Genomic DNA, 25,838 nt, shown 5'->3' on the forward strand with positions numbered 1-25,838 from the left:
TCCTAAATTTTCAACTTTTACAGAATAAGTTAAAATCACTGATGTTTATTTTTATTCTTCTTTGCTCCTCTTGTGAAATGTACACAATCCTGTCAACCTGCTTCGCTGTAATGACACCAAAATTTTCCCAATGAGGGACAATAAAAGAATTTTCTAATCTATTCTAATCTACTCTGTATACATTGTTAAAGCTAAAACCTGGAGTTTTCCCCCTTTTAGGAATTAGGTATGATTTTTAGAATGCGCGAGTCTAACCCTGTAATAGGCTTGAACGATTTTGGGAAAATATTGAACTGCCATTTTTCTAGGAGAAATTGCAACTTCAATTTGATTCCCAATTTTCTTCAAATTAAGGTTCAAAACATTATTCACAATATAGTGGTATAAATCATACCATATAAACATTAAAGCCACACGCTTTTCCACTTATTATCTTTTTAATGTAAAGTAGGAACATTTCACCCAATGTGGCCAGAACGCACAGCCTCACATCTTCTTTCTGCTTTGTGCCTGCTTGTGCAGAGTTCAATAAGCGGCGTTTTGTGAGAGAGAAAAAAAGACAAATCAGGTGGTCCAGAAAAACGTCCAGTTTTTTGTCAATAAATACATTTTAAAATCTAAGTTTTACCCCCAATTTTTCCTCCTAGCATTATTAGATTAGAGCAAGGACAACAAGAAAGTTATATATATATAGCACCTCTTGATAAAAATCACAAACACATTAAACATTATTATTATTATTTTATTTTTCTTAATGGGAGAATTTTTGCCCAGAAATCTAGATGGAAATTAGCAGAAGCTAAATAATTTAGCTCTGCATCTCGGTCTAGCCACGCTCAGTCTGGTGGCTGACCAATCACAGCACTCCATTGGTTTTGTGGGCCTCAGTTTGGTAGGTGGGATGTTACTGCGACTGAGTAAAACTAAGATGGCGACGGCTCATTTGAAACTGCTTTGGCATTAACTTTGGATTATTTAGGCTTGGGCTTTCCTTTCAGTCAAGCACAGATAGAAGTACAATGGCTTTCAGATACAATGTAGTCATAGAAACACTGTGTGTGTGTGTGTGTGTGTGTGTGTGTGTGTGTGTGTGTGTGTGTGTGTGTGTGTGTGTGTGTGTGTGTGTGCGTGCGCGTGTGTGCGTGTCTAAATGCTTGCTTAGTATGAGGATTGCTATAAAGACATTGCCACCAGTCAATTTGCTGGGTTCCCTTATACGTATAGGAAACTTTTTACTGATTGGCTTAATGAACTGACCTGTATTGGAACTTTGTCAAGTGCCTTGAGACGACCCTGGTCGTGATTTGGTACTTATATATATATATATATATATATATATATATATATATATATATATAAACTGAATTGAACTGAACTTAAGTTCTTTATTTAGAAAAATGTTATATTTGCATCTTTTTCAACAGTGAATGGTGGACATCCCTGTTGTCTGACGTTCGTAGCGGTGAGTACGTCACATTGTTTATTGTCCAACAGCCTATGGAGAAAGTTTGAAAGACAACCATAGATACCGTCCTACGACTGACTACAGCCCTTTTCACAAGACACACCATTCCAGCAAATCAGTGTAAACCTAGGGTTGTCACAGTAACCGGTGTAGTGGTAAACCCCGGTAAAAAAGTTGACAATAATAATAACCAACTTGTTTTTAATATATTATCTCAGTGGATTACCGTGGCTGTGGTGTAGGCGCGGTGACCCTTACCAGTCACTGTATCATCTGCTGAAGTTGCCGGTGGCATATGCGCGCTTTGTTGTTTACAACCTAAACTTTCTTGAAGCTAAAGCTGAAATAATGGCCGAAGAAGGAGACGGCAGCGCTCAGGACATTTATTATCCCCCAAAAAAGACAAAGTCGGAAGTATGGGCATTTTTTGAATATTTGAAGAATGCCGAGGGACAGTTGATAGAAGACAGCTATCCTGTTTGCAGCACATGCAGGAAAAGTGTGAAAGGCAGCAATGCTTCAAATCTCATGACACATCTGTGTGACCATCACCCACAACTCTGCAGTCAACGTAAGGCAAGTTAACATTAGCGTTTCAGCTAAAATGCGTGATCCGAGGATTTGGGTTGAGGGAGAATGCAACGAGTCGCTACATAAAGCAGCCGCAACGCCCGCTACCTGCATATAAACCGTGTTGCGGACACCCCCATATTGAAATGACGCTATCTATGCATTACAGGGCTCCCAGGGGCAGATAAGAGTTGGTCTCTCTCCGAGAATAATTATGAATTTAACAGTGACTACGTTTACATGCAGCCAATATCCGGGTTATGATCGGGTTAAGGTCGGTATTCGGGTTTCTGAGTTGATCAGAATAACCCGTTTACAAGCATAAATAGAAAGAGTTACCACTAACTTGCATGACCCGATGTAAATGCGGACGTTGGGGTAGCATCAGGACGTATGGACTACGTCCAGACGCAATATTCGTCATTTCTGGTTCTTCTTGTTCCGGTATCCGTGAAAACAACAACATGTTTCCCAGTTTGGAAGAGATAGCGACCGCGTTTGTTTGCGCTTTAGTTTCCTCGTCACTCCAAAAGTGTGGTACTGCGCCGCGACTCGCCATGTTGCTCCCAACTTGTTGTTTACTTCCGGTGTTCTGGCGCATACAAGACGTCTCGCTACTCAAAAGACCAAGATTCCTTGCGAACAGAGCATGCACAGAACACACGCTTTGATGGGGATACCCCGATATGCGTTTACACGACCAAACATCCGGGTTAGAAAAGGGTTACCCCAGGTTATGAGCATATCCGGGTTTTTGGCGGTGTTTACATGGACCTGCGGAACCGGGTTATTGTGAATATTCGGGTTTTAAAAGGGTTACTGGCTACATGTAAATGCACTCACTGGTTACATTTTCCCAAATCTGCAAAGCGCACTGGATGGACACAAACCGAAGACAATATTATTCCTGATATAGGGTTTATTACTCAAGTAAGGGTAAAAAATGTATCTGATTAGAAGGCTACTTGAGTACTGAGTATCATCTGGTCTAATATTTTTAAAATGAAGACATCAAACAGAAAAAAAATAAGTTATGGGCAAATATTGGTATTTTAAAGACTAAAGGGGAAAAATGTAAACAAATAAACAACATAATAACAACACATTTTAGGCCAAATTTAGACACAAACTGAGGACAATATTTTCCTGATATACAGGGTTTATTTAGCTGTCTGAAAATGTAACGCGTTTAAAAAAATACCACGATAATACCGAAAACCGTGATAATTTTGGTCACAATAACTGTGAGATTAAATGTTCACACCGTGACAACCCTATGTAATACTGCTGAACAAAAGTGTGGCTGATGAATATGCCATGGTGGCACAGCCTTGTGGGAATTTTCCGGCATTCGTGTTGCCTTGCTTGGCGGTGATATTGCCGCAACACCAGACTTGTGAATGCATATTATTAGGGCTGCAGCTATCGAATATTTTTTGTAATCGAGTACTCTATCGAATCTTTTATCTACTAATCCAGTACTCTAATAAATTACCCTTTTGTGTTTGTGAACCATTATATCAAATAGCATGTTATAAAATATGAAAGACCTCTTAAAATGAGCAAGCAATTGCCAGTTATTCTTCAAGTTTTATTCAAAATTAGTTTCAGCACTTCAACTTTACTTCACAGTAAACAAATGCCTGTGCAAAAAATAAGTATACAACCTGAGCCGATGTTCCACTCGTACGAGAATCTACTAGCCTGGCATGCCAGACAAAAACAAGGAGGATAACTGTTGAAGTAGGGCTGCAAGCGGCTGCGGCCCAAACAGCACCAGAACTGCTCACGGCGCATGCGCAAACATGGCTCGCCAGCTATTTCCCTATTAACACACGTCCGTTTTAATTTCTACACTTTTTTTCTCACACAATAACAAGGATTGTCGAGAAAGCATGTTTGCCGTGGTCATGTCAAATTATACTGATCACACAACATTTATTTACTTTCTTTCGTTTTCCTCCGCCACTCTCATAAATACCTCTGTCCTCCTGCAGCAATCCCGAGGGACAACAGTCATCAATAACAACACAATAAAAAGTCCGAAGCATTGTGTAAAAACTGTTATTTTTAGCACATTTTTAGGTCCGACGTGTTGCTAGCAGACGCACATTGTGAACTGAAACTGAGTGCTACAAATGAAAAAGTCGCACAGTGTCTGCAGAATATATAGAAATACAGGCTAAAATGCATTATCTTGTAGAGGCTCAGAGTCTGCTTGCAGAAATGAAACATGACCCCAGGCGATTGCAAAACAATTAAACATGAATTAAACAAAGCCTCGAGGCAGAGAATTTGACTCGAGGATTTTTTTGTACTGGTATTATTCGAGGTACTCTAGGAATTGTTTCAGCCCTACATATTACACCTTGGCGCAACAGAGGATGGTGTCATAATCACATGTTACTGCAGAGCTCCAGCCAGCAACTATATTGAAAATGAAAGTAAACATGGGCAATAAATTTGGCTTTTGTTAACAGAATCAGCTGGAGCGATGCAGAGCTCCAAGAGCTTCTCTTTGTTAATAGCTGGAGATCACATTAAACTGGAACTGTGGAGCACAGACACATTTAGGAGTGGCTCATCCCAAAAACTTAATGATAACAATAAAAAGCAAGTTATATCCAGGATAAACAGAAGTCCACGGCAGCGCAGAGACTGCCCCTATAACCCCTTTATACCACCATTGTGTAATTATTCTTGACCGCCATGCTCCGACCACTTAAACGACCTAAGGATCCCTGATTCCGTCTCGACGTTGCAGTAAATTTGCAACACTGTTTTCTAAAAGAGGCTTGTAGGTCATGGCCAGACTATATATTCACATATATAGGATGGCTTGCTAGGCTAGAAGAATATCACAATAGCGAATATTGTGCTGAACCTTGATTTGAAGAAAACCGGGAATCAAACTGAAATTACCATTTCTGATAGAAAAACTGCATAGTGGCGCAGTGGTTAGCACTGTTGCCTCGCAGCACGAAGGCTGCAGGTTCGAAACTCGGCTGCAGCCTTTCTGCGTGGAGTTGCGTGTTCTCCCCATGCATGCGTGGGTTTCCTCCGGGTACTCCGGTTTCCGCCACAGATCACAACATGCCCTATAGGTTATAAATTGTAAGTCGCTTTGGATAAAAGCGTCTGCCAAATAAATAAACATAAACATAAAAACAATCGCTATTCTATCTTTTCCTTAAATTTATGTTTACCTGACATATTAAATTGAATTCAGTGTTTTGGTGTTCTTTGTTGAACGCAGCTAATTAAGGGATAGCATAAAAAGGCCAGGGGTGCGCTTAAAAGTGCATCTTCTAATTTTTTTGATAGTTTCAATAATTATTCATGTATGAACTTTTTAAAATCAAATTTCCTTGTTTCTATATCATCCAGTCCTAAGCTGTAGTCCTGTGGTTCTGAACTTGTGCATAAAATGTGGTGTCCTTGATTTAAGTTTCTACAAACTGAAAACTCTTGTTTGCAGGTTTTTGCCATTTTATGTGGCTCATTTAGGCAGTGTGTGTTTGTGTGTGTTAATTTGCTGTATTACCCCATTGCTGTACAGATAAATGAAAAACCAGTCAACAAGTGAAGCTTGGTCAAAATGGCCTCACAGAGTGAGACAAAGGTCCTAAATTTTGCACTTATCATTTATAACTTCAGATAGAAAACACATTTTAATTATTCGTTTAAGAAAAGTCACAAATACTGTGGAATGTATTATTAAGTTGAACAAACTTCCAAAATCTAAAAAGAAACGGCACTGCCTGCAGTCTTTCAAACAAAACAGCTCTGGTTGTGGGATGACTTCCTACTTTGGTGCAGGGCAAGGCCAGGCAAATTTGGACTACAGTTTTAAATCCATTTGAATAGAGTTGAAAAAAAAAATCTAAAAGAAATAAATATCCATGCCACAAGCTAGAGAAAAAAATAAGTCTGGTTTTAAGTATACAGACGAAGATGAAGATCTGTAAAACGTTTTAAAGTAATGCAAATAAAAATGACACGATTGACAGACACTCTCTTAAAAAATCCATGTTCACAAAACAGGCTGGCATACTAATAGCGTGGAAGGAGGAAGGACACATAAACCCCAGCTATCTAAACCACAACAAAAAGGGCCTAAATTGACTCTTTAACGGATCTAGGCCTGACGGCAATTCTTCTGTGCTACGTTACTGTCCCTAACTTACTGGTGACGTGTGTTTATTACACTATTACATGTTTTAGAATCCTGTGATGGTGCAAATAAAGGTTCTCAGTTGAATGTAGCAGCAGTAGTGGGGGGATGTTACTCGCTATCGGCGATGCTAGCCTAAGCCTTGCACAGCTGACATTATTTGTGCTAGCATTCCAAATGACAAGGAACTGAAAGCGGCAGAAACAAACAGACCTCAACTGTAAAATCTTTTTGACGACCAGTTCAAACGATTCATTTCTTAAATACCGAAAACGTGCAAAACAGCTCTGATATTTAAAAGTACAATTAACCGTGTTTTAACACCAGCTAGCCTCGAGCTAAGTGCTTCACGTCTTCCATTTAAAGAAAAAAAAACAACACCGCGACGAAAGAACACAGATCACCATCAAACGACGAAATTGACTCTGAAATTGCAAACAAATATCAAACCTTTTCGATAATCTTACCTCCTGCAGGAGAATATTGTTCTCTCAATTTTGCTCAAACGATTTGGTTTCGTTATTAAATACCCCCTATCGATTTTTCTTCTAGCATGAGCTAGCTGCTAGATGAGGGTGTTTTGTAGGTGACGCCCACCTTCTTCATCAGCTTTGTGATTGGCTTCTTAGTGTGGCTGATGGCTGCAGTCGGAAAAGATTTCTCTCACGTGATTGGGCTATTCAGTGACGGACACATAAGCTAACCAATCACAATCCTAAAATCCATATTAGGTTCTTGTACACTATATGCACGTCCTCAATGCCGCTTGCCAAGGTTTGTAATGATCTGCAGACAAAATCCTCTGCAAAGTGGGGCTTTTCCAGTTACACTTCACACACACACGTCAGTAATTGTACGTGTTCTTTTCCTTTACGAGCCTCATACGATCTCGAAGTGAAGGTGGGTTTCTACCTTCAAATTACACATCAATGAAGATATTTCAGTTCAAGATCGATCAATATTTGTATCCTGAGAAATAAAGCCAGTTATTCGTTTTGTCACATTTTCTCATTCCAAACGACACCACTCAATTTCTTTTTGCCAACTTTTTTATTGAACACTGAAAACGCGTTGACAAATCTTTGCAAATATGTGCAAGAAATCCTAAAACTACACATGGAATCTAAAACGGTCTACAAAAATTATACAATTTCGGAAAATATACATTTCCCTGTATATGCAATTATTTGTCCTGTAACACATGAACAGGTTCAACTGGTTTATGAAATTCAAAACAAAAAATATTGAATAAACAGTAATGGAAAAGGGTAGACGTGGAGCTCAGTTTTGATGAATGTTAAATTTTAGACAGCATGTGTATTTAATTACCTTGAAATGCAAATATTAACCAAAGACCGGACTCTCGACTGAGAAGAAAACAACTGATAAAAGTTGAAAAAGTAAATTTTTCATCTTTTAACATACAAATTAAGTTTCTAAGCTTAATTAAGTTCAAGTGTTAGGGACAACATATAGAGGACTAGATAAAAGGGACTTCTAATTTACAGTCTTGGTTAAGCGCCAGTATCTTTGGACTATTTAAATGTGAACTGCTCAGAAAAAAGGGGAAATCTAAAAATTTACTTTTCAATCTACTGCCTTTCAAAGGGTTATCAACATGTTATAAAATTCATAAAACAATTATCAACTTTCAGAAACTCCATATACAAATCACAAGAGAAAAAAAAATAGAACACCAGCAACCTTTGGGAAACCAGTATATGTGTAAAAGAAATATATTTTTAAAAGCAACGTTTGATGACACCGTTTCAGATAAGACACTTCTAAGATGGCCAAACTAACGGTTCGCGTTTGTACATTTGGCTTATGTTTTATGGAGGCGGTACCCTTTGTTTTCTTACCACATTGATACAACTTCAATCTAAAAACCCAATACAACTCTCAGCCATTCATTAGCTTTATTCTTCCTGGACAGCAGCCACCAAATGATAATGAATTAAAACCACAATAGTGGAAAAAGAAAAAGGAGATTCTATTCTTATATAAAAGCTTAAAAAAAAGTCTGAGAAACCACCAAATTGCTTTAGACTTTAAAAAATATCCACCCAAGGTCTAAAACAATGGGAAAACACTGTTTAAAATACAGACATTAATTCCAGGACAAAACACTGAGCAAGAACCAAAATAGCCATTAACTGAGTAATTGTAAATTTAGTTCAGAATTCTCAATTTGTCACTAATGGGTACAAAATGGCTGATTAACAGTAAAAACTGTTGCTTTGTAGCTCACAAATATTGTAGCTTTATAATCAACAAAAATATATTAGGAGGAACGGACTCTTTATTGCCCCTTGGTGAAAATGCCCCTTACAGTTTTCCTCACTCTTCCTTGAGAGCAGAGTAGGCAGGAGTGGCGATCATCGCCCGTTGCTGTACCCGGGGAAAAGCTGGGTTAGGATGTCCTGCAGTGGTTTGTTCACAGACATGGGGTAATTCTTGCCCAGATCGTGTCTGCAGGCTGGGCAGGTATACACTTCTGCCCTGAAAGACCGCTGGAGGCATTCCTAAAGAGAAAAGAACATAATTACTTTAGATGGCAAAAGAAATCTTTGAAGGAATTGGAAAAGACAACCAAGGGAGAAGACGTTGTTCTGTCTATTTGTGTTTTACATTTGTATTTTCATTAGGCATCAGCTTGTGTTGATGTGACTACGATCGTGTCCAAATTCAAGAGTAGCATCCCTTGTAGGGATGCGTCCTGCCCAGGCCACGTAGGTCAGGTCCATCCTCAGCAGCTTGACCCAGAAGTAAGACCAAATTTAGACGGCCATGCTTCATATTTTTTCTCGCCCAACTTTCAGTGTATATCTTGTTGCCTAGCAACAGTGACAGCGTTAAACATAAATTAAAACTAAACTTAAACAGCAACACATGAAGAAAAACTGGACCTGCCATATGAGCTTCTTCGGGGAACCTCTCAGGTTTATACAACAAATTTGGGATGCACTGAGGAATTTTTGGCCCAAAAGTGCATTTTCGGCCAAAACACCTAAATCAACACAGCCGAAAACAGTTTTCAACAACACAACCTCCAAGTCTGTTGTTTTATTACCAGACATTAACATGTAAACTTTAAAACTGTAATCCTCTCTTGTTTCGTCCACCATTATTACAATCAAAAAAAATCTCCAGTTGGGCTTGCAATGAATCTTGGGATAGCCTTTGCCCCTGAGAATACACCCCATACATCCATTTCCACTTATTCGGGGTTGGGTCACCGGGAAAGCAGCCTAAAGTCGAGTGTACACTGTGTGATGCTTTTACTCGTAGCATTCGGCTCCATCTAAAATGTAAGACTTCCTCACGGAGCAATGCTCACAAGTCATGTGCGACCGGACTGCTCACATTGTACGTCTGGTAGCAACACGTCAGACCTTTGAGTCTGAAATCCCACGAACACCTGGAGACTTTCTGTGGTTATCGACATGTCATTTATCCTTTAAGCTTGCCATAAGAGGACACGCAGGGCTTTATGTGGGTTGGAGAAGGAAGACAAAAGAAAGGACGTAAACAATGTTCTGAGATTCGTTTTACTTTAAGTAAACATGGAAAACACTCTTTCTCGATAATCCTTGTCATTGTGTGTGGAGCAAAGTGTATAAATTAAAAGAAACAATGTGTGTGGAAACAAAAAACAAAACAGCAGAGCCGGGTTGGCGCATGAGCTGTGAGTGTTTCTGACCTTAGCTGCACACTGAAAGCATCGGCGGCGTGAAACGGCAGCGGACAATTTACTTGCGACAATCACTGCACTCGATTTCACACCGAGTCTCAGCAGCAAAGCGGCTTCTCTGCCATGCTGCCATCAAATAATCCCTCAAGACTTCAAAGGTTACGGTTTGTTTATATAATCTGCCATTAAACCAAAAAGAAGGAAATCACGTCGTTGTTTCCTGTCATATAGGATGTTGTTCCTCTCCACTGCCAGGTTTAAAGCCATGAAAACAGCTGAACTTCTGGAAGGACGCTGTGAGTAAATAGGTCGTTGGGTCACACTTAAGCTTCATGTATATCAAATTGCATTGCTGCAACTTTTATTTTGAAGATCATCGGTGATGTTGCACTAAAACCATGTGATTTCCTGTCATTCCAGAAGCGGCTCAGAGGAAAAATAAAACTCAATCCCATCTTTAGCGGCGCAGTGCGCTGCTTCTGGGATGTGTTGGAAATTTCCACGTCGCAGCTGGTTTGTAATGACGTTTAAGCCGCTGATGCTTCCGGTGTGCAGTGAGGGCGATTCTTCCGGGTTGCAGCGCTGCTTCAACAGTGCAATACCCTCACGAGGAACGAGCAAAATGTCAAACATGTTTTATCTTCCTGCGACCGTATGATTGCTAATCAGGAGCTGGTCATGAGGTGTTAACCGCCTCTCGTAACCCCCCTGTATACTACACAATGCAAAACTTGCTTGAACCTCAAAGATTCTTAAATGTGAGCAAAATCGGCTAAAAACGCTCCAAAAATCACACAGTGTACACCCGGCTTGAGCAAGGACCCAAACTTCCCCCTCCCCAGCCACTTGGGCCAGTTCTCCAGGGGGAATTCTTTAGCGTTTGAAGTTTAGCCGAGTAAAGGCTGATTCATGCCTCTCCGTCTGCGCCAGTGCGGAGACACTCAACGCCATTGTCTGTCCTGACGTAGGGCCCCGGCAGGCACGCAAGTACGGACGAAGTCGAGCCCACTTTTTTTAAACATCCGTCGAACGAGACGGAGAACGCAAGCTTGTGATTGGTCAGGGCACCGCTGTCGTCTACACCGCCGCTATTGCGCCTTCAAAAACAAAAACAGAGCCGAGGATAACTAGCGGCAGACAAGGAGCAGCTTGAAGAACACCTCGCGAAAAAACTCTAAAATATGAGCATTTAAGTCCCCCGTGACTGGATGAGTGAAAAGATACGCAGCAAGCGTTTTATTTGTGGATGGAAATGACAGGAAACGTGGGTTTAGAGGTGGCGAGCATGAAGAGGTGGAGGAGAATGAGAGACAAATTTGTCCGTGTTAAAAAGTCTCTTATATACAAAAAACAATATAAACACACTATCTTGGACCGATACATGACAGGATACCACAGAACAGCGCTACGCCCTCTGTTGTCCTGCCGGAGAACTGCTTTGCAACACTCTCCAGAAGACGGAGAAGTATGAGAGCAAAACGCTTCCGTCAATCCGTGCGTGTCTGTCCCTTGCAGAGCTGATGGAGAAGCATGAATCAGCCTCAACTGTGCCTCCGACGTGTCCTGGGTCTTCCTTTAGGCCTCCTTCCAGTTGTACGTACCCAGAAAACCTCACCATGGAGTGGTCCAGGAGGCATCCTAATCAGATGCCCCAAGCCACCTCAACTGGATTGAGATGCACCAGGCAAGTCCTGCAAGGATGCATTTGAGTAGCTTTCTAATTTGGACAGCCTTGTTGCTTTACTTTGACATCTGGCGTCTAGTCTGGTATTCTGCTGAACTTTGATACCTCCAAGAGGAAGCAGCTGGCTGGCACACTACCGCCAACCACTGAACATTCTCCCTCTCCTGATATTTGCTTTCTTTAACATATAAAGTGCTTCTACTAGTTCATCAGCCAGGTTTAGTTGGAGGTTTCTTCCCTCTTCACTGCTTGCTTAGTATGGGTATTGCTATCTGCCAGGTTTTCTTCCATAAAAAGATTTTAGTGAAATAAGGCAGCAGTAGCTCAGGAAGTAGAGCGGGTTGTCCAGTAATCCAAAGGTTGCAGGTTTGATCCTGGCTCTGGACAGAGAATTCTGCTGCAGTGTCCTTGGGCAAGACACTTAACCCACTTGCTGGTGGTGGTCAGAGGGTCTGATGGCACCTGCGCTTGGCAGCCTTGCCTCTGTCAGTGCACACCAGGGCAGCTGTGGCTACACTGTAGCTCATTAGCATCAGGGTGTGAATGTGTGCGTGAATGGATGAATGATGCACTGTAGTGTAAAGCACTTTGGAGTCCTCCAACTCTGAAAGGCGATATACAAGTGGAAATTGCAATCTGCCGGGTTTTCTTACATAAAAATAATTTTTTTTGAAATAATAAACTGAACCCAAGGCACCGATAAATGAGTTTGATTTGATTGTTTATAAATTGCCTTGAGATGACTTGTTGTGAATTGGTGCTTCATTAAAAAAACTGAACTGAATTGAACAAGGGCAGGTGCTGGGGAAGCTTAACTTGTCCGAGCAATCGACCTGTACTTATAATTGGACTAATCAATGATCAAACTTCCTATTGAGTATCTAAGGAAGTTCTTACTACGAAGTATGAACTTAAAAAACCTTAGAACACTAGTTACGAGAACTTTCAACAGCCACAAATTTCCGCAAAGTGCAAACAAAGATAAATTAACTAAGGAGGAGAATTGTAAAGATTACCGAGTTCCAAAAGTATGTCCCACCACCCTTTACAACAACCTCCTATGTCATAAAATAAAAGTTTTTGCGTATATTTCTTACCCTGCAGACATTGTGTTGGCATTCTGTGGTGATGGGCTGGAAGACCACTTCTTGGCAGCAAATGCAGAGAAACACCTCTTCTACTTTGTTCAAGAATTTCTGTAGAAATAAGACAAAAATTATAAACATGTGATCTTGCTTTAATAGTTAAATCTAATGAATTGGTTTATTTTAAAACAAGTCTCAGTATAGAGTAGTTTTTAAAATCAGAAACTTCCACTAACAAAGATTTTACAATCAGGATAATTTCATGGTGGTTTGATGCATCAACATCAAGCTGAGAGAATGAAGAGAAAACCAAATCGCACCGGCCCAAGTGACAGCGACCCCATGGCTTCGTCCCAAAGCTTCTTGTTCTGCTCATCGTTCTTTATGAGGGTTTTCTGCTCGTGTGAAAGCTTGTAAACCTCCACTTTGATCTTCTTTAGAGACTTGGCAGGTGAGGTCTTGGGAGATTCTGAAAGAACCCAAGAAAACATTGTAATATAATCCTAAACCACATGTTTTTATTTTAACCCACCTGGACCCAGAGTTTATGACTACTTTCACATAAGTAAACACTTTCGAATTCAAACAAAAACAGTCTCACCACATTGTTAAAGGTTGAATATGGAACAATTTAATGAAAAGCTATTTTAAAAAAAAATTATACCTCCACGGGGCATTTGGAGGTGTGCAGAATGAAGGTACAGAATTTTTTTAAGTGAAATTTTAACAAAAAAACTAATGAAATATTTATTTTGACTGGCACTGGGTTTATGTTTACATCTACCAGCCAATAGAAGGCACCATTGCCGGTTGCCAAACAGTCTGCTGGCACAGAGGGGATGGCACAGTAGAAAATGGCGGAAGATGTCATTACTATTCTCAGAATAGAGAACAAGGAAAGAGGAGCAAACATAAAAAATCTAAAACCAGAGTGAGTTTAGATTCAAATCTATTATTAAAGTTTATTTATAAAGCGCCAAATCACGACAAGAGTCGTCTCAAGGCACTTCACATAGTAAAAATTCCAGTACAGGTCAGGTCATTAAGCCAATCAGAAAAAAGTTTCCTATATAAGGAACCCAGCAAATTGCGTCACCGATGGATCTAAATACCCCGGGGGATCCAAGTAGCACCAAAGTTGTCAGCGTGAGTAAACGAACGTACTGCATGCTAGAAATTAAGTCTGGGTTGCAATAAACGGGAGTTTCCTTTAAGCATATAAGCGTGAATATACAACTACGTGTCGGACTTGGTATGCTAATTAAGTTGGGCTGTGAAGCGCCTCCCAAATTCGTCGTTTATGTTTTTGTTTATTTATTTATTTGGCAGACAAAGCTTGGATCGGAGACAACTCGCGTGGGAAATTGCAATGTAGCCATGCGGCGGCGTCTTCTTCTGTTTGTCTGGGAGGCGGAGTCTGCTTTACGGCATCTGGCTGTCGTGCGTGTCGGTGTACTTGAAGAAGGCTGTGTATAATAGTCCATAATATCGATACCACAGGGATGGAATATCTCATTTAGATACCACTTTTAGTATCGATTTATATCTAGGTATCGATTTTTTTGACAACACTAGTGTGTGGGTGACGTGTCTCCTGTGAGCTAATACTGCAGCACAGACAATTGTAATTTGACAGCTGCAGGCAAAAAGCTCCAGTTGTTTAAAGTGGTTGCAGTAACCAAATTTTACCACAGGATGTCATTTTTACTTTATTTCTACATAATGCACCTTTAAAAGAATTATAAATATTTATTAAAAATATCAAGTTTTATCGATTTTATAGAGTGAAATGTGAACTTTTCATAATTCTTTACAGTTTCAAGTAAGTGTAGTTAACATTTCCCTTTACAGAAGTAGAAAATTATTGCATCCGAAAAAATACAATTTATTCAATTAAAACTAATTGGGACAACTCAATTCTGACTAAAACAAAAAGAATTGTAGTCAAACAATTAAGACTAAAAGTAAATTAAAGTTTCTTGTCAAAATTAACATTGGCTCACTACGATACATGGTGTTTGCAAAAATGAAACAAGCAAAATAACCACTCAAGAATAAAAATAAAATAATAATAATAAACCATGCTAATAAGCCAAAGAACATACCACTGCCCTGAGATTTTCTCTTCCTCTTTGCCTTGCTGGGTGTTGCTGCTTCCTCTTCCACTTCATTTTTGTTTTCCTTCTCTTTCTGATAGCCAGCAGGATACTACGAAGACAAGGCAACATGACCCGTTTACAACCAAACTATTATGCAAATGAATGTTAAAAGCAAGCAGGTTTTCAAGTAAGATTGAGCAACAATTAAAATTTTTCCAATGGAAATTCATCAGTCCAGCAAACGACGATGGGCATTTGTGCAGGTGATTATTAGACATTTGTGGATCTGACATGCTCTGCATGCAGCGATTCACCACTCACAATCGTTCTTACAGAGTTTTGCAAAAGCAGACCCCTTGTGATCTGCAAGTGAAAGATTGTTTTCCCCGAGTTTCACTGGCTATTTGGTGCGTCAATTAACAAGGTACTGAGCCGCAACTGCCTCAACCAACAGGTGAGTCGGGTTGGGCATCGTTTGATTTTGAACTATTCCGATTCCAATTCCTTGTTTTGCCTCCAGTTCCTATCGATTACCGATTTCAATTCTTTGAAGACATGACATGCTTTACATGAGCCAGCTAACCACAGGTCCTGCTTGATGAAATAATCTCAACTTCAACATGAATTTTAATTCTATGAACAATAACATCACCTTCAGTCAGACAAAAACATGTTTTGGAGAAAAACAGAAAAAGACTTGCAGCACAACCAGTGTGTTTGTTTCTGACCACAACCAAAGTCTGGAAGCAGCCTCTGGGATGAGAGACTAAATGTCTCCAACATATCCAGAAACGTCCAGCTGTTTTCAGCTGAAACTCTCAGGATGATCACCTCCATGCTGCAGCAGCATTCAGTCAGAACAGAAGGTGAAACTTAAATGTAGCTGCTGTCAGTAACAATCTAACAGATTTTAAACATTAAAACTCTCAACAGAAATAGTTCAGAAAGGAAATTAAAATGTTTACAACGTTGTGTGATTTATTGTGGCAGAAGTTGGTGTGGTCCACCACAGAGAAAGCTGCTCTAGCATGATGACTTTAATTATTCTACAGGTTATTGTTCAGCCTTCTGAGACACACACACACACACACACACACACACACACACACACACACACACACACACACACAGTTAAAGTGCCCTACCTGCATGGTGAGCCCAAGTTTTTTAATCTTTTCTTTGCCATCTCTGGTCCACGGCGCCGGCTCGTCATCGTCACGCTTCAGCAGATACCGCCAGACCAGGAATCCAGACTTGCCTTTGTCTGGCCAGTACTTTACCACCTGTCAAAGAGTTCAAGTGAAACTAAATAATAATACTCAAAATAATAACCGTTTACTGACTGGCTATATCCTTTCTATGATGCATAAAGGAAGCTACCCATGTTGTACTATACCTTGTATATGCCATCATATCGGTTTCCTTCTTCGGGGCAGTATTTACTGTGTTTGCGTCCCTTGCAGTTGCGCACGACTCTGACCGGTTTGCCTTCCTTCCAGTTTTTGGCTTCAGCTCCATGTTTGTCATTGACAGAAACATTGCAGTTGAGAGCCAGCGCTCTGACAAGGCAAAAAAATAAAACATTTATATCATCTTTGAAAAGTTAAAAAAAAAATAAAATAAAAAAAAAATAAAATAGATGACATTAATGTTAAGTCATCTAATATCTTACCGGTTCATGTGAGTGAGAGTCTGATCACATGACTGCTCAGCTGTCCTCTTGTTTCCAGACAGATCTCTGCCTCCTGAGCCAGTGTAGGTGAACTCGTTGCCATCATCCTACAGATGAACGAAAACAAAAGTTAGATAAAGTAAACATCAGAACTACTTGGATTGTCTGCAGCATCCAGAAGTCTTAAACTAGAGAACAAAGCTCACCACATCATCTTCGTAGCCCCCAGCCAGGACTAAAGAGTAGGCGCCATCGTTGCTCCTGCCATGAATTCCAGCGACATGAGGCCTGTGAACTCCAGATTCGCTGACCTAAAATAATATTTTAGTAAGACACCAAATATAGTGTTTACTTAATTCACTCATTTAATACAGACTGCATCAAATTCAGTGTCAAATGTCTCAACTTTGAAATTTCTTTCCTATATTTTACCATTTCAGATAAAGGATATTAAATCAAACTTGTGTAATATTAATTATGGAGTTCCACAGGGGTCGGTTTGGGGACCAAAACAGTTCATGTTATTTATTAATGACTAGGGATGTCCCAATCCGATCACATGATCGGAAATCGGCCCCGGTCACGTGGTTTCTGACTGATCGGCACTCGGGCTTTACTTCCCGATCCAAGCCCCGACCCGGACTTGGATACTGGGTTCAAATTACAGGAGAGCAACTTGGTTCTCCTTAAAGGTCGTCAGGCTCCACTGATGCCCTCACCTTACACACCCAGAAGGAGCACAAAAAAGATCCAGTTTCTACCTATATTATATTATTTATATGGACTCAGAGTAGCGGAGATTCTTTTGAGCAGAGATGCAGAGCGGCAGGCAGACCGCTGATCATTCATGAACTCCAGCTGCGTTCTGCACACGGCCACAGTAACATTTTCCAAGTTTCTAAGTGGTGTCACCAAAAAATATATAATTAACACAAAGTCATTCGTGTCCGTTCATTTTCTCTCTGGTAAGTTCTGTCTGCATTTGAGCAGGACGTGTGGACGCTGCCCCCGCTGCAGCGCTCGTCACTGGCGCAGCCGGGCAGCACAGCGCACACTCCGCTTTTTTTGCGGTCAATAGATCAATTTGATCTGCTAGTTAAAAAGTTAGTTGAGAGGTGAAAAAGAAGGAAGCAGGCAGGAGTTTTTCTGGAGGACTGGGAGATGCAGGAAGACCAGAGACAGACGGGACAGGAAGATAGGAAACTAAAAACCAAGAAAAGAAAACAAAGTTCTTAAAAAATAAAATGTAAGTAGATTTATCCCACTACACGTTTTTACCTGTATAAAGTAATAATTTATCAGCATGTAGTATTTATATAGCTGATACAATTCAGATCATCTTCAAAACTCCGTCCCATGCCCAGGGACGTAGCGAAGCATTTTGGGGGCCGAGGCAAAATAGACCCCTGCCAGGTATTTTAAGTAGAAGTGCTATCTGTTTTTATATTAGACTTTTTTATATTTGCAATAACGTCCAAAAGTGAAGAATTTATGTTATTTATTACTTGATTGTTCAAGCTATCTCACAGAAGTGATCTGTGGTTAAAAATTAAAATAAAACGGTAATTAAATAAAAAATAAGGAACATTCTGGAACCGTTTCTTCCTTTTCTTTCTTTTTTTTAATGTATCGAAAGTATCGAATCGGGACTCTGTATCGGCAGATTCTCAAAATCAAATGACTCGGACTCGAGGGCAAAAAAACCTGATCGGGAACTCCCTATTAATGACCTTGTGAACGTATCAAAGCTACTTGGATTATTCGCTGATATATTTATCTTTTCTGGATCTGATATTAAGGAAGCAATTTAGTTATAAAAGTTAAAGAACAGTTTGAAATAAACAGTCATTGAATCTGGAAAAGACTATTTCATCTTGTTTAATGACAAAAAATGTAAAATAAAAAAATAGATTGGATGGAAATTCAAAGAGTAAAAGACACCAAATTCCTAGGAGTAATGTTTAATGAAGCACTCACATGGAGGTCACACATAGGTTACGTCAAAAGTAAATATGATTAGGGTTAAGATTTTACTGAATAGTTCAGGGCTGCTGACATTGTATAACTCGTTGATTGTACCATATTTAATGTCTGCTGAAATCTGGGGATCTACATATAAAACATACTCGGCCACAAGAGCATTGAGAATTGTTAACAATTGCTACAGAGATCACTCCAATCCATCATCTGTCAGGTATAAATGACTGAAGGTTCATGATTTGGTTAATTGGAAAATTTTACAATTAATGTATAAAGTTAAGGCAAACACCAATTAGTATTCAGGTAATGTTTGAAAAGAGGACTAGTTGATATATGATGAAAGGATCTGAAATATTTAACCAACCAAGACTCAGAACTAGGATAAGGGAAGTCAGTACTTCTGCAAATGGGGTTCGACTCTGGAAAAGCCTCAGCACCGACATAAAAGAATCAAAGTTCCTGAATGTATTCAAAAATGTACAAAAACAAGGGTAACAAAGTATTATGGAAATGAAAACTAGAGTAGGGTTTGTAAATTGTTATACGGCTCGTTTATCTCATTAAAGAATGTTGGTATTTATGAATGTTTTGTGGTTTGACTTTATTCTCGTTTTCCTTTTTAAATTTTTTTTGGTAGTCTTATTTCTTTATTTTTGTTACCATTTCCTCTTTGAAAATGTGTCGTCTGCAAGGAGACTATGGGCGCGTTATGATGAGCAATTATGGTTCATAAATGGGACAGAAAATATAAGATTATTCTTCTGCCCTTTTCATCCAAATCGTACAGAAATGTTGTGTATGTGTACTTTGTGGTTTGTTTAAAAAAAATTTTTTTTTTTTGTTGAATGAAAAATTTGTAGTGAAAAAAAAGATTTTAAACACATAATTTTATACATTTATGCCTTTTATCCGCATCAGAATTAAACAAACCTGCACTCTGAACTTCCACAGGGAGCCAACGGGGACGCCAGGGATCGGACCATAGTGATTGGACGGGACTATGGTGCACTGCTTGGTTCGACCCACACACGCCATTCCCTGGAAAATAAAGTTTCCTTTGTTAGACCTTAGTGACAAAGTAGTGCACAAGAAACCCCAACATGTGACACGCTGGTTTAATCTGCTTCGCCACCTTGCCCCAGTCTCTCTGGCTAGAGGAACTGGCAGACGCCATCTTTGCTTTCTTCTTGCTTTCCTTCAGCTTCTCTCCAGCCAGGACAACTTCACTGGAGTCATTACGACAACCTGGGCAATACCTGAGGCAGCAAGACGCGTGAATGCAAGTCAGTCTCACGAACATCGCACAGACAGCAACACAATAGTAATAATAGCCTCCATCAGAATCAAAATGCTGCCTTTAACCATGTGACGGCTGATGTGAAGCACACGAGTAAACGACTCACCAATCCTCGTCTTCGGGGATAGAGGTAAGTGGAGGATTCAGACAGTAGGTGTGATAGGCCATGTCACACTCGTCACACAGCAGCTGTTTGTCGGGGTCCTGTTTGATGCCGCAGATGTGGCAGTTGCACCAGCGGCAGTTTTTCTTGAGATCGTCCTTACAGTGCTTGCATTCAGGTCCACTTGATCCTAAGGGATGCAGATCACATACAAAAAGCTTTAACACAACAGCACTGGATGAAGCTGCCTTTACAGTAGCCAGCGACACCAATGAGAACAAACAAACCAGAATCTTTGACCTACTCTTTAACGGGCTCTCGCTTCCAGCTGGAGCGTCGCTAGAAGAACCGGGCTCCTCGATTTTGTAGATTTCTGTCACGAACATGATCCGGCAGTCGTTGAGAGAGTCGCCAGCATCACTGCCAGTTAAAAAAAACGTCAGGGCTCTTCAGCACAACTATGACACGGGGACACATTCTGCTTCCAACGGCGCAACCCACTGATACCACAGCAGGAAATCTGCTTCTACTAAACCAACTGTTGTGGCACTACAAACCACACAAACTGAGATGCTGTCGGTGTCACAGTGGGAGGAGACTCCCGGACAAACCTCATCGTAACAGATTCTGGACAGTGTAATGCTAAAAAGTGTCCTCACCCAAGGAGGATCTGGGCGTAAACCTCCCGTATCGTACGGGTTTCTCGTTTCCTCTGGATCTTGGCGTCGTACCAAAACCCTCGTTCCTTGGGGTCATCTGGATTATAGTTGACCATCACGGTCATGCCAGGCTCCAGCTGATCCCACTCGAACACCGTACGGGCACGAGGGCGAACATCCTTGGCCAGCAGCTGGATCACTCCATTCTCCGGGTAGCTGTGACAGTTGATGCGAGAACATAATCAGGAAGAGGAGAAGAAGCCACGTGTTCTCACAGGCGTTTCACACAAAAATGTCTGAGTGATTGTGAGGCCGAGTGGGTTTTCAGCAGCTATATCACATAAATGTTACTTCCAAAAATAAAGCAAGTACGAATTCAAAATGCAAGAGGGAGTAAACGGAAGAAGTGGAAAAAAGAAAGATCACTATAGTTACTATGAAATAATAAATGCTTCTCTTTCAGTGTTGGACCGATAACGACGTTCATTTTGATTTTTTTTAACCAAAGCTGACGCATGCACAGCAACTTATTTATTCCAATGTCCTCATGTGTCTACCAGGTTTAACTGCAAGTATGTGTCCTCTTGTTTGGGATTGTACTATAATAATAATAATATTCTTTTAGGTTTGACTGTAGGTATTTATAAGGGTGTGCTTCCATCTCTTGTTGGTCAAGTTGTATCTTTTAATCTATTTGTTTACTTCTGGAGTTTTAGCTTAGTTAAAAAATATGTTTATTATGAATTTTCTTCTTTCAAAATTGCAACACCTAACAAACGTGATAAACTAGGGATGTCCCAATACCACTTTTTCACTTCTGATACCATACAGACATTGCAGCCTTCAGTATTGACCGATAGATATCAATCGGAAACAATATCAGCACAAATCATTCTTACTTTCACCTTTTTCAGTGTGGAATGTATGAAAGGTTTGAAGAGCCAATAACATTCAAGTATGAAAAAAATGACAATATTTTAACCATTGGTTGCAAAAATGCGAAGCTTAACGGACTGCTTACATTGGAGATTTTTGATGCAGTCCGATATAATCCGATACGGTGTTTTGGGGGTGATATTGGATTACTTTCTAAATCGATATCGCAGTGGGACATCCCTATAATTAACATCACCAACTTTTTTAATAAAGCGTTTTCCATTAACAAGGTAGCCCGAAGTGCTGAACACAACATAGAAAGAAGAAAGTTTTCTTTGCATAGCACCTTTCAAGATAGAAATCACAAGAGGCTTCACAAGCACGATAAAAAGTTAAATAAATTTAAAAAAAAAACACAAGAAAATTTTAAAATTAAAAGAGAAAATTAAATTTAAGATAAAAGCTACAAATAAAAATAGAGAAAATGATCAAATCGGACATCTCTGCAAGATGACTTCCATTTGAAAACAGGTCAATAATAAAAGGTCACAGGAAACAGAAAAGTGATTCTTACTCTTCGTATTTAACATGATACAAGATCTCCTCTTCATCATCTGGTTTATTATCAGCCCCCTCTTCTTTAGGCGTCTTTGTAACTTCTACGATCTGGGCCTCAAACCACGCCCCCATGTTTAAATCTCTGGCGTCCACCAGCTCATTTATCTGAAAACGAACATAAAGTTGTCCAACTGCTCAGAGACATTTTAGTGTGAACATTTTCCCAGAAAAATAAGCAACTAACAACTTTCCTAACTTTCTAAGAATATTTGACTTGAAAAATTAACTGATCACAACATAAAGTTAGAGAAAATTTTCATTCAAAACCTTTAATACTATTAAAAACACTGAAACGTTGGTCATCCAAAAGCAAACATGGCATTAAATAGGGATGGACCCGAGCAGATACCGGCACTGTGTGTGTGTGTGTGTGTCCAATTCCACGTGATGTACAAGTACCCATCAGAGCGCTCCATGGCTACAGGACCAGATTTCAGCCTGACAAGAGCTTCGATTCCCTCTGACAGTATTAATTTGTGCACAGACGCTCAGGCTGGGCGATATGGCCAAAAATGAACATCACGACATACTGAGGAGTTCCCCTTGAGAACAATAGACAATAACTACGTGTATGCACAAAAACAAAAATTGTCCACTAGAGGGGGCTGTCATGTGTATTACATTGGTGGTGAAACTTCTTAAAGGGACATGAACATTGCCAAGCTACACACATCTTTTTGTTTTTTTTATTATTGAACTTATTGACATGGGAAAACTTTTGTCATCAGAAACATTGATAAGCTACATTTTAATTTATCGCACAGCCCTCAGCAACGATGATGCATCTTAAATAGGCTGAAAAAAAATGAAAAAAAATAAACGGAAGAGTTTATTTGTCTCAGGGCCTTGTTTATAAGTAAGAGAAAGATGGAGCGCGAGATCGATAGGATTGAATACTTTAACAAACCACCACTAGGGGCAAAATCCTGTTCTGACTCTTCAATGCAGCAGCAATGTTACAATATTACAAAATTATCTCATCACGTGTTTCTCCTCCAGCGTCCGTAATTCTTCCGGTACCCAGATCTATATACTGGGATTTTTTTAATGGGTAAGGCTGTAGCATACTGGTGGCCATTTCTTACCAGAAAAAAGTATTTGCTACTAATATTAGGTTTTAACGGGGTTAAATACTGGCGATGTTTACTCCAAACTAACCCCTCAGCTTTTAATCGGTTTCATAAGAGGCGGGTAATGTAACAAATCCAGGTCTGGGGTGAGTGTGGTTCTATGCCAGTAAATTATAATATGTACAGTAGTTATATATTATGTAAACATATTTATGTTTAATGTGACCAAAGAACGTGAATCCCTAAAAACTTCATTTTCAGGAGTGTAATGATATTTATTAGTATTCGTATCAGTACTCAAATGTAAGTAAGTACAATATAAATAAGTGTCGTGCTGGAGACACATGTAGTCAATAATTTGGCACTTTAAGTGCATCTTAGTTAAAATGTTATTATTCTGCCTAAAACCAAACAGTCAGTGTTGTGCGATCCTCAGGTAAAAAGTCTGCACTACATTTGAATTTAAATCCGCCACCGCTGTTAGCTAAGAGGTAGGACATCGGCTGGTACATTATGATGTCACAATGTCGTGAGCCTGTGTTTGTGTATTTGTTAGCGGCTCAGCTCTCTCGGTCTGACAGGCAACAGCATTTGTTGCATTTTTCTAACAGGAAGTAGGAGTGGAGTAAGACTCTGGTAGGGGGCAAGTTGCTCTTTAAATATAGTTATGTAACTAACCAAGACAAGAAAGTTATGTTTTAATGTGTTCAGTGTCATCAAAACAGCTCTGATGGCAGGTTTTTTATTTTTGAAATGTGCAGTCTTTGAAATGTGAACTACACTCTGATGAAAACAAAGTTAAAAACATCAGAGTTCAGAGATATAAAAGATTGATCAAGCTGATCCTAAGACACAAGCTTTAGTCCCAATTATAACTTGTCCTGGATCAGTGAAAAATATGGACAAACCATAAACAATTAGAGAAAATTAAAAATCTAGATTTCAACATGACCGGACTATAATCTTTGGGGAGTACCTTGAAAAACCCAAATCCAGGATAGACAAGTTCGGAGGTGTTTGTCTGAGTGGACGTTCCAGCAGTCTGACCTTCGACCTCTCCGTGAGTGGAGTTCTTGTCAGACTCACTCTGTGTTGAACCGCACCCAGAATCTGAGTCAGACAGCTCTGCTTCTTTGTCCTTGCTCTTGACAGCGTCGGCAGGGGGCATCCCCTGCCTAACAAGCAGCTGCACAATGTCGTTGAGGCCCACGCTGTAGTCAAATATGGTATGGCCATCTTCCATCTGAAAGTAACCACAGATACACAAAAATACCATAATGTCTTAATGTAATTGCCCAAAACAAAATAAACTCGTAAAATACCAAGAGTTTTGTGCTCAAAAGCAACCGGTGCCTCTGGAGCACCTCACCTGTTTGCCACGATAGAAAAGTCTCTGCCTCTCTGGTTCCACCTTGAACAGCTCCATGATTTTGAGCCGTAGCTCATCTACCTTAGTGAGCTTGGACAGGGAATCCACCCGATGGGTTTCCTTCCCGTCCATTGTGCGCACTTGGATCCACATTGCAGCTGCCCTGTGTAAACAAACAAACTGCAGCACTGGGCAACTTTTTATTCAGAGCCTAATTAATCCTAACTGACAAACAGGGCTCTGTTTTATTCTTGCATCATTGTTGACATAAATAAACTAAAGACAAAACAGCATGATCTCTGCAAAGAAAAATATTGAGAAATTGGAAATTCACCCCAAACTTTAAGGTGAACTATCTAAGTGTCAAAACAAAAACTAGGCTGATCTGAAACCAACCTTTTGTCCGCCCTGAGGTTCAGATTTATGTTTTCAGATCTTACTTTGAATCATGTCAGAGGTTTGATTGAGTGAAAGTCACAATCTGAGCCAAAGGAAAAGCCAACAGCTGCACAGAAGCAGAAATAGCACGCTCTTCTCTGTTTGCACTGTATGCAGCGGGCTGTCACTCTATCAGCGTTATCATAAAGGGAGGGAAGAGGCCGATTTAAATACAGTGCGGGAAACTGAGCTCCAAGCCACGCCCAGCACTTTTAAAAGCACATCCGGACGCGAGGGAGCGCTAGCAAACAATGTGCCTTCCCTTCGCTTTCTTGACAATAAAACACGGTGAAATATCATCTTATGGGTCGGTCTGAAAAAAAGGTTATTTTACCGCTGAGATACAAAACACCAACGTACCGCTTAGAAGTCCCCTTAAGTCAGATATAAAAAGCCCGGCGGCTGCTTGGCTTTACTTTGACGCTCTCAGCTGAGGTCGAAATAATCCACGGCAGTGAACAAAAACATCTAAAAAAAATTTACTACTACATCCAACGTGTGATTCACTACTTCAGCTAGCTCATCTGCTTTACGCTTTTTTAAATGTGCAAACAAAATGTAAGCTTTTTTTATTGGCTTAACAAAACAGGAAAAACAAGTAAATAAGTCAGAGATGGCATTTTCGTTTTGCTTGATCCTCTGAAAGAAACGAAACCGTAAAGCTAGCAAACTTAAAACACGTTTTTCACATTATGTAGCCGTGCTAGATATAAAACCAGATAATATACAGCAGTCAAGTTCATCGCCCACCATGAATGCGTACAGTAAACCACGAACTCACCAAAAATACACTTTCTGAAGTTATTACAACGTGCCGGAAAGTCGTTTACCTGTTTGTTCGTCCAAATAGAAGCAATAAATTGTCGTTTAAGGTAAAAACGTGAACGTTTTCCCCGATTAAGTTCTACAGAGGGTCTGCACAACCAACTCTTTCCGTTGTTGAAGATTGATCAATGAGTTATTCTTCAAGACTTCGTTATCCCGC

The 25,838-nt window shown here is 40.0% G+C and overlaps 2 protein-coding genes across 3 annotated transcripts in view; both read right to left on the minus strand.

Annotated features, from left to right (window-relative positions):
- The window catches only part of kdm4b (lysine (K)-specific demethylase 4B), a 66,348-nt gene extending 59,537 nt beyond the window's left edge, over positions 1-6,811 (minus strand). The window contains exon 1 of the mRNA XM_015970785.3: positions 6,677-6,811. The gene's annotated coding sequence lies outside the window, so the exon portion shown is untranslated. The remainder of the gene's footprint in view (positions 1-6,676) is intronic.
- A 429-nt stretch (positions 6,812-7,240) lies between these two features.
- Positions 7,241-25,817, minus strand: uhrf1 (ubiquitin-like with PHD and ring finger domains 1). 2 transcript variants are annotated; one of them, XM_015970787.3, is made up of 17 exons: positions 25,684-25,817; positions 24,416-24,578; positions 24,023-24,289; positions 21,933-22,081; positions 20,483-20,698; positions 20,128-20,243; positions 19,827-20,013; positions 19,556-19,679; positions 19,354-19,461; positions 16,650-16,754; positions 16,444-16,550; positions 16,168-16,330; positions 15,917-16,054; positions 14,778-14,880; positions 12,993-13,141; positions 12,685-12,783; positions 7,241-8,734 (listed from the first exon to the last, which is right to left on the minus strand). In XM_015970787.3, the coding sequence occupies exons 2-17, from the start codon at positions 24,566-24,568 to the stop codon at positions 8,588-8,590; spliced, it is 2,331 nt and encodes a 776-aa protein (XP_015826273.1). In that variant the 5' UTR covers positions 24,569-24,578; positions 25,684-25,817; the 3' UTR covers positions 7,241-8,587. The 2 variants fall into 2 exon arrangements, with proteins under 2 accessions (XP_015826273.1, XP_015826274.1); XM_015970788.3 differs by having other exon boundaries at positions 24,416-24,573; positions 25,684-25,805.
- Positions 25,818-25,838: the final 21 nt, after the last annotated feature.

This window comes from Nothobranchius furzeri, chromosome 8 (genome assembly GCF_043380555.1).
Source record: "Nothobranchius furzeri strain GRZ-AD chromosome 8, NfurGRZ-RIMD1, whole genome shotgun sequence".
Taxonomy (NCBI): domain Eukaryota; kingdom Metazoa; phylum Chordata; class Actinopteri; order Cyprinodontiformes; family Nothobranchiidae; genus Nothobranchius; species Nothobranchius furzeri.

Bases quoted from the DNA above. Each gene is read 5' to 3' on its own strand.
- uhrf1 (XM_015970787.3), bottom strand. From the start codon at position 24,568: ATGTGGATCCAAGTGCGCACAATGGACGGGAAGGAAACCCATCGGGTG. The intron at 20,699-21,932 runs GTAAGAATCACT...CAACTGTCACAG, and splicing joins TATCATGTTAAATACGAAGA to CTACCCGGAGAATGGAGTGA. The intron at 20,014-20,127 runs GTAGGTCAAAGA...TGCATCCCTTAG, and splicing joins AAGCGAGAGCCCGTTAAAGA to GATCAAGTGGACCTGAATGC.